The sequence below is a fragment of the Tursiops truncatus genome, chromosome 20, assembly GCF_011762595.2.
Source record: "Tursiops truncatus isolate mTurTru1 chromosome 20, mTurTru1.mat.Y, whole genome shotgun sequence".
Classification (NCBI taxonomy): domain Eukaryota; kingdom Metazoa; phylum Chordata; class Mammalia; order Artiodactyla; family Delphinidae; genus Tursiops; species Tursiops truncatus.
Window position 1 is genome coordinate 42,374,909 of NC_047053.1, and position 16,211 is coordinate 42,391,119.

Consider the following 16,211-nt stretch of genomic DNA (forward strand, 5'->3'; position numbering starts at 1 on the left):
CAAGAGTTAGGGGCAGGGTGGGTCTGGTTTACCAGAGGCCTTTTCCTTTATCCTATGGTTCTGAAACAAAATATACCACCAGCAGCTTTGCTCTTCCAAGAGTGATTTCAACAAAAGGCCCTAGCAGTAGCCATGAATACAGCCTAAGACTCAAACCCAAGCTTCCCCTTTCTTCCACTTGAATGTATGGACCTACATGGCTTGTAGCATCTTTTATTCACATCTTCCAGATCTGGGATCTTTATCAGAGTATGGTATTTTACACTATATCACCAACCAGACTATACCATATTAACAATAGCAATGCAGTTTTTCTACTTAACTTGATCAAAAATGTGGCTTAAGGATGACCAAACTAGAAGTGCTACAATTATAAATGATGAGCTAAACCAACTATCTCTGAGCAACCACAACCACCGGGTGAAACAAAGGTGGAACAGTCTCTACAGTCAGTATCTTAGAAACCAAAAACTTAAAACTGTTCCAAAGACACCTGTTTCTCACAAGCATAAGCATTACTCCAGATTAGGTTCCTGCTTGACAATTTCAAGCTCAGATTTTACATTCACCCCAGAAAATAAAAAATGTAAAAAGAAATTTTAAATGACTCCACAAATCCTCTCCGTAGCCAGCATGGGCCCAGCTTGGTGAAGACAGAAGTTAGCTTACTATGAAAAATAAACAAAAACCACAGACATGAATCTCCCATCAACGCAAGTAGAAGTGACCAAAATCCAGTTATGACACTGTGTAACAAAAAGACTGGGATGCAGGTGCTCTTTGGTTCTCTTTCTCTGGTCTAGAAAATAAGGAGATCTGACTGATAAGAAGCTCTTAATGGAAATTTTGTATTAGAATCACTTGGGGGAAACCTTATCAAACTACACTTGCCCAGGTCCAACATCAAATCTACTCAGAATCTCTGGTAGGTAGGGAGGTAGGGAGGTAGGGAGCTGGGTATTCTGTTTTTAAAAAGCTTCCCTGGTAAGTCTTAATGCAAGCTCTAAACTGAAAAATACTAGACTCAATCATCTTGACTCAGCATCAGAATCCCCCAGAGAACATCCTAAAATGTTCTATCAACAGATTTCAGGGCCTAAAAACTTTGACTTATCAATTTGAGCTCCCTAGGCCATTATGACATAGGCTCTTGTGAGCCAATGAACCAGATGATCCTGTCCCTGGGGTTATTTCTAATACAAAAATCTCCGTGAAATAGGAGATATAAGAGATTGGGGGTCCAGTGGTGGTTAAGAGGGACCGATGGAATTTTACCTCAGTTTAAAAGGGAAGAAAAACAGGACACACACATACCCCCCCCCAACCGTAAGAGAAACAACAAGTTTCCTATTCTGGAATAAGACTATACCTAGGCTATGTAGAAAATGAAGCAGAGACTCTGCAGAAAGAGGGAGAGGTTATTAAGAAAGCAAGAAACATTTGCCCTAGCTTTCAAAATGGGGTTTCTCTGGATAAAAGAACTTCTTTTTCACTGTTGTGGCCTCTCCTATTGTGGAGCACAGGCTCCGGACGCGCAGGCTCAGCGGCCATGGCTCACGGGCCCAGCCGCTCCGCAGCACGAACCCATGTCCCCTGTATCAGCAGGCGGACTCTCAACCACTGAGCCACCAGGGAAGCCCTGGCTAAAAGAACTTCTGCAAAATATTTTCTTGTTTCAATCAGAAGCATAAAACAGACCTCACAAACTTTTCCATTTCAAAGTAAAAACTGTTTGTAAAAAGCAGCTATTTTGTACAACATTCCCTTCTCAGAATATTGCATTCAACATCTTCTCTGCTTAAGAGCCTAAACCACCTCCCCATCTCCTATATAAAGCTAGCCCAAACTCATTTTGGCATAGTCCATAATCCATCTCTACCTTATCTATTTCCAACTACTTTCTCCAAATATTGTTACACTAACCGCATTATCCCCTAGAAAATGTCTGAATATATATGAAGTTGTTGTTGAGAGCTGGGGGTTATTACAAAGTAGTAGGTAAAGAAATGCAACTAAAGGTTACAATACTACCCACTACCTGTTCTTATGTCTTTGTTTATACTGATTCTGCCCTTCTCTTACATTTATCTATCCAAAAGGTTATGCTTCAAAAAGCTTGTCAAGGCCAAGTCCCACCTCCTTCCAAGAAAATGTCCCTGGTTTAACTGAGCCCCTTATTTTCTTTATCCACATTGCCAGACTTCCTAAAGCATGGTGATTTTATCTTACATTCTGTATATTTAAATCTCATTTCCAGAGCAGAACCTTAGGCCAAATTATTTATTTCATTTATTGTTGCCTCAATTTGTCGTTTAAATGTTAACTAATGGTAAGATCCTTGAGGACTTAGACAAAATACAAATATATTCGAATCTCCCATATTCCCTAGCAGAGTTATACACCAAGAAAGGAAATGCATAATAATTATTTTTTGACTTTTATGTTTAAAACTTTTTGCCCTTGAACGAGAAAATATTAAGTTTATATTAATTATAGCTAGGAGCCTAAATAAATCCAACTATTAGGTATAAAGTTACTCCCTCAATTTTTCTTAGGTGAGAAGGTAAGTCAGGATAAAACAGCCAATATTTTCCAAAGGGAAATTTTTCTCCTTAAACTACCAAATAATTTCTAAAAAACACCTTAGAGACTACAAAGACACCCTCCTGTGAAAGCTTTAAAAGACCTAGCAGGGACCATTTATTCCCCATCATTTTATAGACCCAGGGAGGATGCAGGTCGAAGGTCATGTCAATAGGCCAATCCGTGGCAGAACGAGGGATAAAAGCTGGGTTAGTTAGACCCAGCTAATCTTTGTTTTGGCTTTCATTCATTCAAATCAAGCCACTGCGTCTCCATTCATCAAACATTTTTTAGGTGCTGGGGATACAGGAAAGAAAAAAGACATATCCTTCTCCCTACTCCTATCCAAACTCATCCCTCAAAGTGCTTACAATTCTAATACTGGGACAAAGACAGAATATCAACAATATAAGTAAAATTTATGTTGCACATTAGAAAGTGTTAAATGCTAAAAAACTAAAGGACAGTGAGCGGATAATAAAGTGGGAGTAGGCACTCTTTCATATTAGGCGGTCAGGGTAAAATGCACCGAGAAGGTGGTGTCTGAGCAAATACTGGAAAGAAACTTGGGAACAAACTTTGGGAATATCTGCAGGAAGAGCTAATGCAGCAGTTTCAAGGTTGGAGCCAGCTGGATAACTTTAAGAACTGTAAGGAATTTGGTATGGCTGAAGGAAAATCAATGAGTGGAGTCTGAGGCAGAAGCTCAAGGCAGAGGAGGTAAGTGGGGGTGCAGGGCCTTGTAACTCCCTGTCTTTCAGCTTTTATGTCCAGATGGTAAATCACTGGAGAGTTTCAAGCAGAAGGGAGCAATGATCTGACTTATGGTTTAAAAGGATCAATTTGCTATTGTGTTGACATGTGGATGAGTGGACAGTAAATAGAGGAGCAGAAAGAACCACTGTTGGACCGAAGTGGTTGGATTCTGTATATATATATATATATATATATATATATATATATATATATATATTTGAAGACAGAATCAATCAGTTATGCAAATATGCTTCCTGGGATGTGAGGGAAGAGAGCAGTCACAGAGTTAGTAAAGGTTTCTGGCCTCTGCAACATTAGAGCTCCTATTAATCTGTTGAAAGGTCTTTTCAATGTGCATTAGTTTTAATCAAATCTATTTTTGCAAATATTTACTCAAGTGCTATGCTGATTCATATGCTACCATTCACCCATGCATTCTTGCCCTGACCCCCAGAACTCTGTTCGTTCATTATAGCATACAAAACCAACCACTAAATCCTTTATACTGTACCTCATACCAAAAAGGATGAAAGCAACTAAAAGGAAGATGAGCAAATAAAAAGCATACAAACAGCTAAAATCTGTTCATTCAGGTGACCTTTATTGAGTGTCTACCACATGCTGGGTGGTGTGAAACCCTAAGAATAAGAAAATAAATAAAATACATTCCACTCATAAGAAGCTTACTACCTTCGTCTACCTCAGAGAGACAGGCAGGCGAAGTATGGCAATGACAGTGCTATAACAGAAGTTTAGAGAAGATGACGTGAGAGCAGAAAAGAGGCAGAGCTTAAGGAAGAGACTGATGGAAGTAAGGCTTTATGGAGAGGTCTACATGATTACTTAAATTTTCCTAAAATATACTTAATAAATATAGTTAATAATCACGAAAGGAAAGGTCATTATTAGCAAAGAAAACTCCATGAAGTTCCACTCCACACTTGTCATGGCAACCCCAAGCTGGGATTCCCTAGCATTCGGGGTTTATACTGGGTCAGCATTACATGGCTGTGACATTAGCCACAAGCAGCAATAACCTCAAGGCTACTGCACTCTAAGCCCAAGGTAAAAAGGCCAGGAGAGTCTGCCCACCCTTCACTATCACTTCCTAAAGTCAGAACCAGGACCATGCCTGGACTGTCCAGGCCTAGAGAACTAAACACTACAGAACACAGGACTACAGAAATTGGGAAGGGTCACAGTTGCATGAAGTCGTAACATATCCTTACAAATTATTCCTCTCTGGAAATACAAATCTGTCCTACATTTAAAAAAGGAAAAAAAATGAAGTAAAACTGAAAAAGGAAGAAATGGTAGAAGAAACTGTGCTAAGCCTGATTATAAAACAGGGCCAAAGCAAGCAAGCAAAAAGGAAAGAAAAGAAAAAACTAAGTTGTATGCTTGGGTCAACTGCTTTCCCTTTACCAATTTCAGGTAACACATGGAGTCAAAGTACAAGGGAAAAAAAAAAAAACACCTCTTCATCTGTAAAACAAAATTAAGATGCAATTTCACATACTCACTTTCCTACTTCATTCTAAATAGGTCAAGCTTTCCTACCCATCTTAAGATAAATCAGTGACCTCACTGTAAACCAGCACCACAAGATGGTCCTGGGCTACCTAGACTAGACATGGCTGTCCATAATGCCTTATAACTCTAGGAAGATGGAAACTTCAACTACTTTACATCAATTCTGAAGACAGGTATTCTAGGTTACTGCTGTTCCCATTCAGCAGCTTTTCTATCCAGAAGTTTCATTGTTCTTCCATCTCTCATTCCCTGTAACATTTCCATCCTTAGTTAGCAGGTGCTGTGCAATCTGACAGATCAGTCAAAAGAAGGGATAAAAAAATAATATAATGTTTTGTACTAGACATGGATGTTGAAGATTGCGTGTTAAGAGAAAGACTGCGTGTTAAGAGAAAGAAGTCTCCTTTAGCAACAGAACCCTCTTGGTCCCTGTGCACTCCCCCCTCAGTTTTATTTACCAGGTGTGAAATTTCAATAAATATGCTCAAGAGAAATGATGAAAAGGATACAACAGCAGAATATGTTAGACAGAAAATGCTTTGGGGTCAGATAAATAGCCCTGAGTTCAAATTTAGCTCTGCTTCTTACAAGCCTGTAAGCTGTTGCTTTGTGCATTAAATAACACACATGAATGTACCTGTATATAGTCCACACTCAAGGTTCAGACACTGTTTTCCTTTCTCATTTTAAGACATGGGAGCATCTTTTTTAAAAAAGCTGACTGAATATGAAAGTTAAAACACAATAGTGTTCCAGATGGTATGTCTTAGTTTAACTGAAATCACTTCTTAGTGGCACATAACAATGGTGCAGCTTACAATCAACAGCATCTTTGAGTCTATGAAATACAGTAGTTTTATAATGAGGAACTAATATAACATAAACACATATATAAACACACAGTACATATAATTATATATATATATATATATATAAAAAATAGATAAAGCAACAAATATGACTGACTACCATTCTAATAATCTCAGCTGTTACTAAGAGACTCTAGTTCTCAAATATGAAAATTCTCTCTTAACTATTGGCTATAAAATACCAGACACTGGAGAGGTGTCCATGACAGAGGAAGACTGTTTTTCTCCTCGGGATAGGCATATCCAGTCATCTCCCAGATATTCTTTATCAACATTCCAGCTCATATTCTACAAATATCACTTAATTTTCTTTGTGAAAAAGAGCTAAGCATAATGTTTACCATCCTTGGTGAATATTTTTAGATTTAATTCCTCATTTGTGCTAGCAAATTTTTTTTTTTTTTTTTTGCGTTATGTGGGCCTCTCACTGTCGTGGCCTCTCTCGTTGCGGAGCACAGGCTCCGGACATGCTGGCTCAGCGGCCATGGCTTATGGGCCTAGCCGCTCTGCGGCATGTGGGATCTTCCTGGACCAGGGCACGAACCCGTGTCCCCTGCATCGGTAGGTGGACTCTCAACCACTGCGCCACCAGGGAAGCCCTGTGCTAGCTAATTTTTAAAGTTAGGATTTAATGTGTTCCCTATCCTAAAGGAACAAATTATTATTATTATTTTTTTAAGGTAAGTCCTCTGGACTTTGCCCTCAATTATAATATGTTCTACTGAACTTCTGGAGAATTACATATAAGCCCATTTGGGGAAGAAGCTCAAAGAATGCTCCAGTGAAATGTTTGGAATAAAAGCTTACATAATATACAAGGGAGGCTGCAGGACTTTTACTTCAAACTCTTACCCTTTTGTTCATCTTGTCAATTAGTCATCCTTTAACTCTTGGTCTACTAATTAATTTAATATATGCAGTTCACGGTACATAGCAATTTTCTTAAGGCTTTGACCAGCACTAAGGCAGGACAAAAACGTTGTGACACTTATTTTTAGGGGCAGTAGATGCTTCATCTAGACCCACATGTTCAGTCAGGGAAGTCACTGCATCAAGCTAACACAATAAGTACCTTGCAAGAACATAAGTACCAAGAAAGGAGGATTTTTATTTACTGTGACCCCACTAAGGAGAACAGTGCTGGTACACAGCCGTCACTCAACTATTTACTGAATGGATTTCTTTTCCATGTACATTTTTCCCCCAGTCAAACTCCAAATAAGCAGAGGACATTTTTCAGAAGAAGAACTATACAAGTATCACTGTTAAAGATAAAAGCTGTATCGTTAAGAGTCAGTCCACTGCAAGGAGAACAAAGGAAAATGAAATCACCAGTGTCTAATCTTGCCTGAATGATCTTTCAGGAAAAACTTTATTTTTCCTCAAGAAAGCAAGGGAGGCTTAGCAGTAAAACAGAAACGCATCTAAGTAAAAAAATAAGATGAAAACACAGTCATCACCACTTTTCCATAAATATAACAAATATGCAGGTATGGTCAATGGCTTACATTAAATAGTGCCTTTTTTAAAATGTTCCCTGTTAGCCCAGATATTCAAACTGTTTTGTTCTAAACCCATGAGCTAATCTAACATTATATTCTAACAGTGTTGTCTGCATTATGCTAAGTAACACCAGGCTCTTAAACAAATTAAACCGCTATATCAGATCATATTAAACCATTCTCTCTGACATAGTTAAGAGTTACTGAGGGATGGGGAAAAGGGGATAATGATAGTTTTTAGCTGAGCTGAAAAAGACCAGACACTTATCCCTTACCTTATTAGCACGTATCTGTTTGTAAATATCTGTTTGCTGCCGAATTCGATATTCCAAGTCAGAAACATGAGCCTGAAGCCAGTTCCAGCGGCTGACAATAGCTGCTCGGTCTGCAGCCCATCTCCATTCTGACCTGCGCCTCCTAAAAGGAAATAAACTGAGTGAAATCCAAGAGTAGCAGCAACATTTATACTAAATGGGAGTGGGATGGTTTTAACGTCTAAATGCCCTTATACAGAAAACTCTAGTGTCAAGAAAAACTTAAGACTATATGTATGTTTATGTATGTATGTCACAGGACATACATGGATAAAACTCTTCACATAGATACTTCCCAAACTAACTAGCTGAAACTGCCTTCTAAGTATCCTGATCCTGTCTGTGGCAGTTTTTCTGAATTGCCTTAATTTCTCAGGAGATAGAAATATTTTCTACTTTAAGACATATAAAGGATAAAGATTACGTTATCTACATAGAAAATCCAAGACACCACAAATTATAAAGCTAACCAAGAATTCAGCAAAGTTGCCGAGTAAAGATCAACATACCAAAATTAACAGTGTTTCCAAGTGCCAACAAGTAGAAAAGACTCATTTTTTTAAACTATTTACAACACTAACAAATGCTAACATTATACACAAAAGATCTTTGCAGAGAAAATAATAAAACCAAAAGACCTACATAAATGGTGAGATAGATTTTAAGATGGCAATTTTCACATCTACCTACAAATTCAAATAAGCTCCAATCAAATCTCCCATAGGGTTTTTTGTTTGTTTGACTGAGCTGCACGGCTTATGGGATCTTAGTTCCCCAACCAGGGACTGAACCCGGGCCCTCTGCCGTGAGAGCGTGAAGTCCTAACCACTGGGCTGCCAGGGAATTCCCCCCACCACAGGGTTGTTACTGGAAACTTACAAACATCCAAAAATCCACAACAGTGGAGGGGAGGAACACCACTAGAGAAATTCTAAAGAAAGTATGCTGAAAACTCACACTACAGACTTAGGGTAAAGCTATGGTGATTAAGGCAGTCTAGAAAGACAAAAAGACCAGTGGGACAGAATACAGAACTCCCAAACTTAGAACTGGATATATAAAAGAGATGGGCATTCAGAGCAGTGAGGAAAGACTGAATTATTCAATAAATGGCATTGAGATGCCAGTTCTTTACATGAAAAAAGTAAAATTACTTCCTTTCTTTATGATATAATTCACTATTTTTGGAATTCCTAAATCTGAAAAGTCAAACTTAAATAAGATTATCTTTGGAACTTCAGGGCAGGGAAGGATTTCTTAAATAAGACACAAAAAATTTAGCTAATTTTCAACATACTGCAAAAGATTTAATAAAGTTAAAGGCAAGCTACTAGTTGGTAAAGATATCTGTAACACATAAAACTAAAAATAACACATCAGAATATATAACAGAACTCCACCAAAGAGGTTTAAGAAGAATATAATCTAACAAAAGATGAATAAATTAAAAATTCACATAAGAGAGATCCAAATGGCCACTAAATACATAAAAATATGCCAGGTCTTGTTAGATTTTTGGTTAAAATATTAGTAGGTCAAATACTAAGAAGTCATTTCAAACCCAGATTGGAAAAACCAAGTGTTAGTGAGATGTGGGAAACAGTAATTCATACATTTCCAACAATAATAAAAACTGGCACCACCACTTTTCAAGAGTAATCTGGAAATACTTGGCTAGGTGGAAAATGTGTATACCTAGCCATCATGAAATTCTATTTCTGAGAATATAACCTGCACATCTGCATGAAGAAACAGGTTCACTGCAATAGTTGGTAATAACTAAAAATTAGTTACAATTTAATTTGCTAAAGTAGGGAAATAGATACACTATAATTTACTGGATTTTTCTATAGCAATAGAAACATATTAACCAAACTATCTGTATCAACATGACAATATCTCAGAAGACAATGTTGAATGGAAAAACATAAAAACTAATAATAAGCTAAACAAAGTAAGTACTACTATAGATATAAACAAGTAGTAAAGGAATTTAATGGAGTATTGTTTATCAATTTAATTATTACTGTATGTCTCAACACGACTAAATCTCAACAATGTGGAATGGAAAAACTACATAAAAACTTTTTAAAAAACCCAAAAAACAATAATAAGAATTATTGGGACTTCCCTGGTGGCACAGTGGTTAAGAATCCACCTGCCAATGCAGGGGACATGGGTTCGAGCCCTGGTCCAGGAAGATCCCACATGCAGCGGAGGAACTAAGCCCGTGCGCCACAATTTGTTATTTCTGAATTTCGACACATCTTAACCGAAAGAATTTTTTCTCTTTTTCTTTCTTGTCTGAGGTCAAGGAAAAAATAAGAAAGAAACCACAACACTTTAACTGTGGGAAAACTTGAAAATATAAAAGGAAAAGAAAATTCCTTAAAACATTTCAGTTCACAAGAACTTTGGTGGATAAACACATTTTTTCTTTTGACATTAATGAACAGCCCTTTTCAATTTTCTTAAGGTCAAAACTAACAGGCTGATATACAAGTATTATTCTAAATACCAATACAAAGCCGAACGTCATGGTAATATTTTTTTGGAGATTGGCTAATAAACTAATTAAAGACAAATAAACTAATTAAAGATAGGCAGCATTAAGGGAGGACTGCAACCCCCAATTATGAACAGGTTTCATTCTACAAATACATTTGTCATATGACAGTTTCTAACCAGATGTAATTTTCAGCAGGAAGTTGTCACAATGAGGTAGTTAATGAAAAATGGAAAACCCCACCCCAAGTGTCCCAAAAGTATCTTGTGTTCAAAATACCAGCAACGTGGACAGAAAGCTGAACTGTTAACAAAGGTGGGAGGTGTACAGTTAGCAAGCCTGAGGTGAGCTGTGAAGATGTTACCACACCCCAGTGGCAGAGCAGAACACAAAACACAGTGCAAGAATAACAGCTTCAAGTGTAAGAGTTTATGTTTTTGTTTCCTCAACAAAAACAACATGCCACAGAAACTCAGTTTACCAGAGGTAGAGGTATATTTCGCCCCTAATATTCAAAATGTAAATGTATTACTCTGATAATTTACAGCTCAAAACAAGAGACACTGATTTAAAAGCAGGGTCATGCTTTAAATAGAACATGTGACTAAGGCTGCAGAGTAATACTTACGCAAATATAATGATGAACTGGTTTCTACTGCAGTCATTATCAATAATGAAGAAAAAGATGTGGATTCCAACAATCCACAGGGTTCGTTCAACTCTTTCCTATTGCTTACTCTGTGCTAATAATTAGTAAAATAATTGCTCTGTGCTGTCTGTGCAGGACACTAGGATGCTTTCTAAGGTGTTGTTCTGCCATGTACTTTATGCCAGTTTGCACCAGAATATATGTCTACATGTACTGGGCTACTTACTACCTGAATGGGAATTCATTTTAACTTGTATTTTGTTCCTTGCTTTTAGTAAATGTTTTACTGGTAAATTTTCTTTGTCTGCATGTGCTGTATAAAAATCCATTAAACTTTTACACAATGAATTGCTTTTTGGTTACCTAAATGCAGAAAGATACAGTACTAATATTTGCTTTTGTAATATCACATGAATAGTAAACTGTAATGTTGCCAGCTATGTACCAGTATTTATTTGTATAAAATAGTGTATGTTGTATAAATAGACTCTTTTTTAGCTATGTGAACTTAGAGCTTTAATAGTTCTTTTTTTTTTACAGGGTTAGTAGAATATTACCACATACCTAGAACTTAAGATATTCCATGGGATCTAAGAATAATTATTTACGTGAACCAAAAAATCATTTCCTCTAAAAAAGCTCTCACATTTATAAACACTTTAAAGCTAAACAGTGGAAAGTACTAGAAAATTTAGAGTTCAGGTTACATGTTGGCCAACGTAGAAAACAAAAATGGGATTAATTTTTGTTTTTAATTCTTTAAAATCCTCTTGAATGGTAATGTTTCATTAGAAGAGGACAAACAGATCAACACAGGGACTTTGATGTAAGGAGATTTAACTTCTCTTAAATGTGAGGACCAAGCTCCTTCCATTTTTATTACAAATTAGATATTATCCATTGAATCTTCAAAGGTGTCAATGATAAAACTTTTCTACTACACCTTAAGAATCACTTAACTTAGAGGTGGTTACCACTAACCTTACTAAAAGAAAAACGACAAGGAATGTAATTTCTAGTAACATAGAGAAAAGACAAAGATTTGCTACAGCTCTGACTGCCAACATACTGTCAATGAGTTCAATAAAAGAGATTGTATTTGATAAATCCTATCTTCAATGCTGCCACAGACAGCAGGGGTAGATACTGTACTTCCTTTTTCTCGAAGATATACTGCAGCAAAAGCTGATTTACCTAAAAGTAACACTAAAGCTAGGCACTGAACCATGTCAAACACTTGACCTAGTGCTGCCTTTAAGTCACCTAGTTCTAGTCCAGGATGGGAAATCTTCAAGTCCAGTAGAACAGTGCTGGTGGATTATACTTTTCCCTGATCTAGAAATGTTTTTAAATCTCATTAAAGTAACAACAGGATGCTGCAAAGGCCTGAATGGTGGCAATTCCATCTTTGATTCTGATTTCAGTCCTATCTCCAATTCTTTCCTTTTATGCAAATAAAGATCCATTAACAAGATAAAAGTAAAATGACTGTCGGCAGCAAGTTACACAGTACAACGTTCAACCAAAAACGATCCGATAGTTATGTGCTACGTCCAAATGTGCAAAATGTCTGAAACACCTACATTCTGAAATCTCTAGGATCTTTAGATGACTTATAAAAAACCAATAATGCAGACTAAGTAAAACTGAGATCACCATCAGACATCCAGAGCACACAGCTGCTAGACTCACAGTATCCAGGGTTAAGAGTGAGGGTCTCTCTGGGATAGGAACAGAAAATCTTAACATTACGAAGAGTCACATAAAAAAAATATGTATACAAGTATTAACTACCTAGCTCAAAAGCAGTGACATGCTGTATGACAGGATTGGGGGGGGGGGGACGACAAGAGTACGCACGTTACCACTGGGTTATGAAAAATCCTTTTTCCAGTTTCAGATATTAGACAGTTATTGAAATCCAATTTGCGCTCCACCAACTTCCCTTTAAATACTCATTAAAATTAGAATCTTAAAGTTTCACATAGCTAGAAACTAAGAATACAGGTTAATCTCTGAATAGCTAGAGGAATTTCCAATAACCAAAATTTAGAAGAATCATTAAGGCAAAAAAAATAGGAACACATGAGGAAAAGATAGATTTCTATTTCTAATCACTATATCATATACAGAATTTCTAATAACCAAAGGCAGCGAAGGCATCTATTGCCAATCCCTTCCACAAACTTAAAAAAAAAAAAAGGAGCTCATTTCTTTCCTGTGTTACAAATTTCAAATAATGAAATGAAAGCTAGATGAAAGCAGACAGAAAATTGTATTTGATATCCAAGGATATTTAGTTGGCAATGAGAAGAAGCTGAAGCATCATTTCCATAAAATGATGGAAAATGGTTTTCACTGACTGTTGAGCAAGGAAAAGGACTAAATACTGCATCAGGTTATCCAAGAAGCAACATTACTCAAAAAGGCAGTGTGACATAATCATACAGAAGATTCCTCCTCAGCCAGCACATTTGAACACCATCAAGTATCAGGAAGTTGGCCAGAGGCTGGACTCAGTAACACTTATAAAGCTCAAAGTAGGAATGTAGAGGCAACAAGGTGGACACTGAGAGAAATCATTCCATCAAGCTGTTTACCTGCATATATCAAGAACCTTTCCTCCCAGGCAATGTAACTGTCTACCTTAAAATCTCGCATAGATTCAATATTCTGTAATGACCTATATGGGAATAGGATCTAAAAAAGAACGGATATATGTATAACTGATTCACTTTGCTGTACAACAGAAACACCTTATAAGTCAACTATACTCTAATAAAAATTAATTTTTAAAAATCCCTCAGAGAGGGCTTCCCTGGTGGCACAGTGTTTGAGAGTCCACCTGCCGATGCAGGGGACACGGGTTCGTGCCCCAGTCCGGGAAGGTCCCACATGCCGCGGAGCGGCTGGGCCCACGGGCCATGGGTGCTGAGCCTGCGCGTCCGGAGCCTGTGCTCCACAGCGGGAGAGGCCACAGCAGTGAGAGGCCCGTGTACCGCAAAGAAAAAAAGAAAAAAGAAAGAAAACAAAATCCTTCAGAGAAAAAAACAGGGAAACTATCAGAAGTAGAGTTCACTGTAAAGTAAAGGCTACAAAATTGGCCAGATACAAATAAGTGTCCCAAAACTAAAATCCTCACATCCTTACAAAAATCTGTTTTTGAGAGTCCTCTCCTCCTCTGTAAAAAGCAAACAAAACATAACAAAATATTCTTCCAGTATCTCAAGCTGGAAAGCTTGTTACCCTCAACTCCTCTCTTTCTCTCACAACCATATTTAATCCACGAGAAACTCTTTTGGATCTACCTTCAAAATACATCTAATCTCAGACCTCTTCAACCAAGCAACCATCATCTCTCAGCTGGAAATGGCATCAGCCTCCTGAGTGGTCCTCCTGCCTCGGACTTACCTTATAGTCCTCTGCTCAGAAAGTTCCCATCTAACCCAGAGTAAAAGCCAAAGTTCCTACAAGGCTCCTCGCTATTTCTCATCCTCCATTCTCTGACTTAAATGAACTTGTCTTGAAACACGTTCTTCTCCCAGATATCCTTGAGCAATGTTTCTGTATTTCCCTGGGGTCACCTTATCAAAGAAGCCTACTCTGACCAACACAAAATAGCGAAGCTGCTGCCACCACCCTCCCCGGACTCTCCTTTGTTTCCACAGCACTTACCACTTGATATATATTTATTCATTTATTGCCTCAGTTCCTCCAGCAGTGTCAGTTACAAGAGGGGCAGGAATTCTTTGTTTTATTCACTCATGTATCACAAGAAATTCTTGTTTTATTTACTAATGTAGCCCCACAAACCCAACACAGTAAGTCCCCAACACACGAATCTTCAAGTTGCATTCGCATGTCCCATCACGTTAGTTAGTTCATGTGTCTGGCGTACATTGTCACGTGTCAGCTATGATGCGAAAAGAAGAGCTACTACCCAGATATCACTGGATCTTTTCTTCAAGAAGGTAGATAGAATTGAATCCAGCAAGGAACCAGACCCTGTGCCATCAACGTCAGGCGTGAGTGAAATTGCAGCTTGCCCTCCGTCTCCTGTTGCTGACGATCCTTCAGCTCTACCACCTCCCACCTCCTCTCCCTCCTCCAGTCAGCAACTCTTCTTGCCTGTTCACTTGATGCCAGCCCCTGTATGCCAGCTGTTGTACTGTACTACTGTACTTTTCAAGGTACTGTACTGTAAGATTTAAAATGGTTTTTTTTGTGTTTTTTAAAATATATTTGTGTGAAAACTATTATAAACCTATTACAGTACAGTACAACATAGCCGATTGTGTTAGTTGGGTACCTATGCTAACTTTGTTGGACTTACAAACAAATTGGACTTATGAATGCGCTCTCAGAACGGAACTCCTTTGTATATAGGGGGCTTACTGTAGGCTCACGTGCAGTAAGTATTCAATAAATGTATGTTAAATGAATGAATATCGGTGGTAGTGGAGATGAGGAAGGGAGTATCCTATCCACAGTGGTTCACAATAGTATGTGTACAGCTGGAAAGGCAGGCACAAATCTTTACTGAGGGTTATTAGTTTATAGGTTTGATCTAATTCCAATGAAAATCCCAGACGGATTTTTTGAGAGAATTTGACAAGACTGATGGATTTGACTACCCAAATTTAAAACTTCTATAATTCAAAAAACATACTAATTAAAAGGCAAACAGAGGGCTTCCCTGGTAGCGCAGTGGTTGGGAGTCCGCCTGCTGATGCAGGGGACGCAGGTTCGTGCCCCGGTCCAGGAGGATCCCACATGCCGCGGAGCGGCTGGGCCCGTGCGCCATGGCCACTGAGCCTGCGCGTCCGAAGCCTGTGCCCCGCAACGGGAGAGGCCACAACAGTGAGAGGGCCGCGTACCGCAAAAAAAAAAAAAAAAAAAAAAAAAAAGGCAAACAGAAAGCTAGGGAAAACAATGTATACTTATGAATCAATTCAAAAGGACATATAAGCAAGTGACTACGAAAGATTTATTTATATAAAAATACACATGGCCAGTAAATACAAAACAAGGGTTAAACTACATTAGTAAATCAAAGCAATAAAAATTTTAAAGGATGCCTTTTCTGCCGAACAAATTTTAAAAGTCACATAAAAAGAACTGTATCTAATGCCTGCTAGGTTTCAGGGAAACTGCTGATGAAACAGCAGTTTCATTCTGGAAAACAATATAACATTTATCAAAAACCTTAAAACTGTCCTTATCCTATGACCAAAAAAATTTTCCACATCAGAAATTTAACCTAAGATAATAACCTGTGACATGAATCAAGTTTTACTCACAACAAAACTCCTATATAAGAGATCACAAACGAAGGTCACATTCCTGAAGTTGGTTTTATTTGCTTATAGTTGAATTTTCTTTGGCCTCCATACATAAGGATACAGTATTTTTTCAATTCTTTGCCAGCAGTTTAAAATTATATACAAAGACAGGGTCTGCCAATGCTGGGTCTGCAAGTCTCTTAATGACTATTAGCTA

The 16,211-nt window shown here is 37.8% G+C and overlaps 1 protein-coding gene across 9 annotated transcripts in view; it reads right to left on the reverse strand.

The window, feature by feature from the left end:
* KANSL1 (KAT8 regulatory NSL complex subunit 1) overlaps positions 1-16,211 on the reverse strand; it is a 168,145-nt gene that overhangs the window by 54,534 nt on the left and 97,400 nt on the right. For all 9 annotated transcript variants that reach the window (XM_019944325.3, XM_019944328.3, XM_019944329.3 and 6 more), the window contains one exon: positions 7,519-7,660. In XM_019944325.3, coding sequence (XP_019799884.1) covers positions 7,519-7,660 — 142 coding nt within the window. The remainder of the gene's footprint in view (positions 1-7,518; positions 7,661-16,211) is intronic.